Genomic DNA, 3,517 nt, shown 5'->3' with positions numbered 1-3,517 from the left:
CATTTAATGCAATATGGTAGGTTTAGAGTGCGTGTCAAGCCTTAAGAGGAAGGCTTGTCCTTTGCTACAGTGAATAGTACAAAAGCACTATTCAAGAGCAGACATCCTTACCTAAAGTTGGTAGACAAAGAGTCGACTAGTCGGCTCCGTACAGTACAACTTTTGTAAGGGTATGGGTTTTGTCCTTTGTGTGCATAAGGACAAGACAACAACAATCGTGCTAAGCAAACTTCCTTTGATCGCTGAATGCTGGAATGACCTGAAGGTCTCATCATCATTCGCTGAAGCTTGAGCAATCTTCACACATATGTAGACAGACTTGTAATCACTGAATACCGTTTCAGATCACGTACTCGCCGGTCTCTAATCTTCAGTTTCAGTATTCGACGTTTGCTGAAGGTTCTTTGGTGTGAGTGTTGTCTTCTTGAAGTATTGTTGTCTCTGATAGATTTACAATGCAAGTTCTTCAGCGATCACTGAACATACTCAGTGAAGATCGCTAGAACTAAAAATATAGAAACACAAATACAACGTGAAAGAGAAAATGGATTATCATCAAATCACTGAGAGAGAGGATCAACATGGTCATTTACCGATATTTCATTTCCATTCCAAAGCTACATTATGTGAACCAAACAAACATATTCCAATCACTTAACATATTCCGTTCCAATGTCTGCCAACCAAACAAGTAGCCAAAACCTGACAACATTCCATTCGAATTCCTTCAAAATAAATTTCTTTAACAAGTTCCATTCCATCAAAAAACATTCTGCAAATCAAACTCCACCTTAAAGAATTGTTATAGAGTTAGGGCCTACTTGTTGATGAGTTTAGGGGCTGTTTGGTTTAGATAGAGAATAAAAATCAGAATGAGAATGGAAATATCTAATAAAGTTTTATAAGATTCTCCGGCATAACTAGTAGAACTTTACGAAGTGTTCTAGGTCATGTCACCGCTAATAAAGTTTTATAAGATTCTCCAGTCTCCAAATTGTTTCCAAACTCTTGCAATTTTGTGCCTGTAAGGTTTGTTGTTCTTGCAATTTTTGTTTCTCTTTGTCGGCATTTTCTACTTTGATTATATTCGCATTCATAGCAATTATATTTGTCCCAGTTTATTTCATTACAATTACTTTTGTATCAATCCATTTCATATCAAATATTTCTTAAATGAATGGCATCACAATTTTGGATCTAACATCGATTTCTCATCCACACCATTGGGTCATTCCAAAACATTGAAATTATTGCGGCTAAAGGCCGCCGTAAAGCTTTGATTTAGAAGAATTTCAATCTCGTCAACATCAATGCAAAAAATGCGAACACTACTTATGCCCGGAAAAAAATAAATCCAAGTGAAGACAACTCATGAAAAAAATCACGCAACAATCAAATGCAAGTGGACGAAGTGGTTGGCAATATGATCAAGAGCTATGAGGGGTTTGACGAATGAAATATGTTTACAAAAAGGCATACTCATACTGCAAATGTAACTGATGCAAAACTTTAAAAATGAGAACTTAGAAGCAAATGAAGAGAATGAAATTTTTGCATGAAAAACAGAACATATCATGAAGATTTGAAGAGAATCCAAAAGTAGCTCAGTACATGGGATGAGAAAGCCAACGTGAAAGGAAGGGGAGATGATACATGATTAATATTTTCGCAAAAATAATTATCTATAATTAGAAATTAAATTCGAAAGAAAAATAAATAAAAAGATAACAGTTCATAACGTAAAAATGACCTAATCATGAAATTTGCCGACATAACTCATATGTTCCCCCCTTTCTTCAAGACAAGGTCGTATTTTTATACGTCTAATGTTACAACTCACACAACATTGAAATCTATTTCAAAATAAAATGATCTTAATACACAATTAATTTTTTATTACTATATTTGGGATCCAAACAAAAACCATATATATTGGTAATTCATAAGACCCCTCCACTCTTAAATGATGAATAATTGTACATTATGCCCATAGTTTCTAAGTATATTGGTTTAGTCCCTGATCATGTGGTCGATGGTAGGTTGGAGCGCTTTGGAACAAATCTTATACATCTCTTGAGTCGGATGAATTGAATCCCAAAATGCATATTTAGATGCATCTGAACATGTTTTTGAACTAGGATTGCATAGGAATGTCGTTTCTAACAAGCCAGTCCCACAACAACCGAGCCTAACTTCTTTGAACCCTGAGAGATAGACACATGACATAAATAGACCTAGTTAGAAGAGATTATATCCATAAAATGGTTCAAACCAATGTACATAAAAAGAGAATGAACTTACCATATTTATGGCCGACAATCCCGTCTAATAAGGGTGAATAAATATCAAAATAGGCGATTCGGGCACCTTCATGGGCATGGTTAAAATGCATGAGGTTTAATTGAGTTTGTAGCATGGAATTGTAAGTTCTTGCTACTGATGAGAAGAAATCGATACAACCACGATCATGAATTGCATTTTTGGAGAAAAGAGTGATAACAATCGGCAAGCATCCCATTGGAGGTAGCCCTGCAACTCCAATCTTACGAGCACCTTCACCCCACAAGGCCTAAGCGATCAATGAATTATAAGAACATAATGTTTTGCCAAAGAAAAACGTAAATTACGTAAAGAATACTATAAAGTCGATGAAATAAATTATTAAAAACATGATGATCATTTGCTTCACCAAAAAAAAAAAAATACAAACTTCACAAAACAACTTTCGTAAGAAAATACTGTTGAATAAACTAAATATTTGTTTTTAGTTAGGTTTTAGAGAGGACAATGAAGTGGCTAAACTAAGAAATCAAAACGAGAAAAGACTACATTACACATTTTAATTATCATTTTCGTTATGTGAAAAAAACCGAACCATGAACTGATAATTCTATAATAAGTTTTATATTTTTATATATTCAACTAAGTTATATCAAACTGAATTCAATTAAATGGTTTAATAAACACACACATATACATACATATATATATATAGAGAGAGAGAGAGAGAGATAGAGAGAGATAGAGATAGAGAGAGATCTTTTACAAACGCAACAAGTTGTACAAGCCAAACAACCAATTAATTGATATATTTTATAGAAATTATAAGAGTTTATTTATTATAATTTGGATATTTATAAAAGATTATCATAATTTATATATATATATATATATATATATATTCAGAAACAATTAAGATATTTATTAGACTAAATAAACGATTGAGATTGATTTTAATAATATATGATATATGATATGATATTTAATATATTATCTGTCCAAAAGGGGTCCAAATAGAGAATTAATGAGAAACAAACAAAAATTTAATTTAATGTCGGGTTCCTAGCCGGTTCACCTACAAGGGGTTTTACCCATAGACCAAGTTGCTATTGGTCAATCATATATATATATATATATATATATATATAATCTTCCTTTAATAACCTTAAATATTTTAGCAATATAAAAACAACTCTTTTTATAAATATTTATTATGAATAATATAATAAAATGTTTA

The 3,517-nt window shown here is 32.2% G+C and overlaps 1 protein-coding gene across 1 annotated transcript in view; it reads right to left on the bottom strand.

The window, feature by feature from the left end:
- Positions 1-1,866: 1,866 nt before the first annotated feature.
- The window catches only part of LOC112523326 (GDSL esterase/lipase At5g45960-like), a 3,913-nt gene continuing 2,262 nt past the window's right edge, over positions 1,867-3,517 (bottom strand). The window contains exons 4-5 of the mRNA XM_025132881.1: positions 2,302-2,569; positions 1,867-2,204 (exon numbers count right to left, since the gene is read on the bottom strand). Coding sequence (XP_024988649.1) covers positions 2,011-2,204; positions 2,302-2,569 — 462 coding nt within the window. The 3' untranslated portion in view covers positions 1,867-2,010. The remainder of the gene's footprint in view (positions 2,205-2,301; positions 2,570-3,517) is intronic.

This window comes from Cynara cardunculus, assembly GCF_001531365.2.
Source record: "Cynara cardunculus var. scolymus isolate 2C chromosome LG 12, CcrdV1, whole genome shotgun sequence".
NCBI classification, from domain to species: domain Eukaryota; kingdom Viridiplantae; phylum Streptophyta; class Magnoliopsida; order Asterales; family Asteraceae; genus Cynara; species Cynara cardunculus.
Note: the sequence above shows the minus strand (reverse complement) of the source record. Positions and strands in the feature narration are given on the sequence as shown.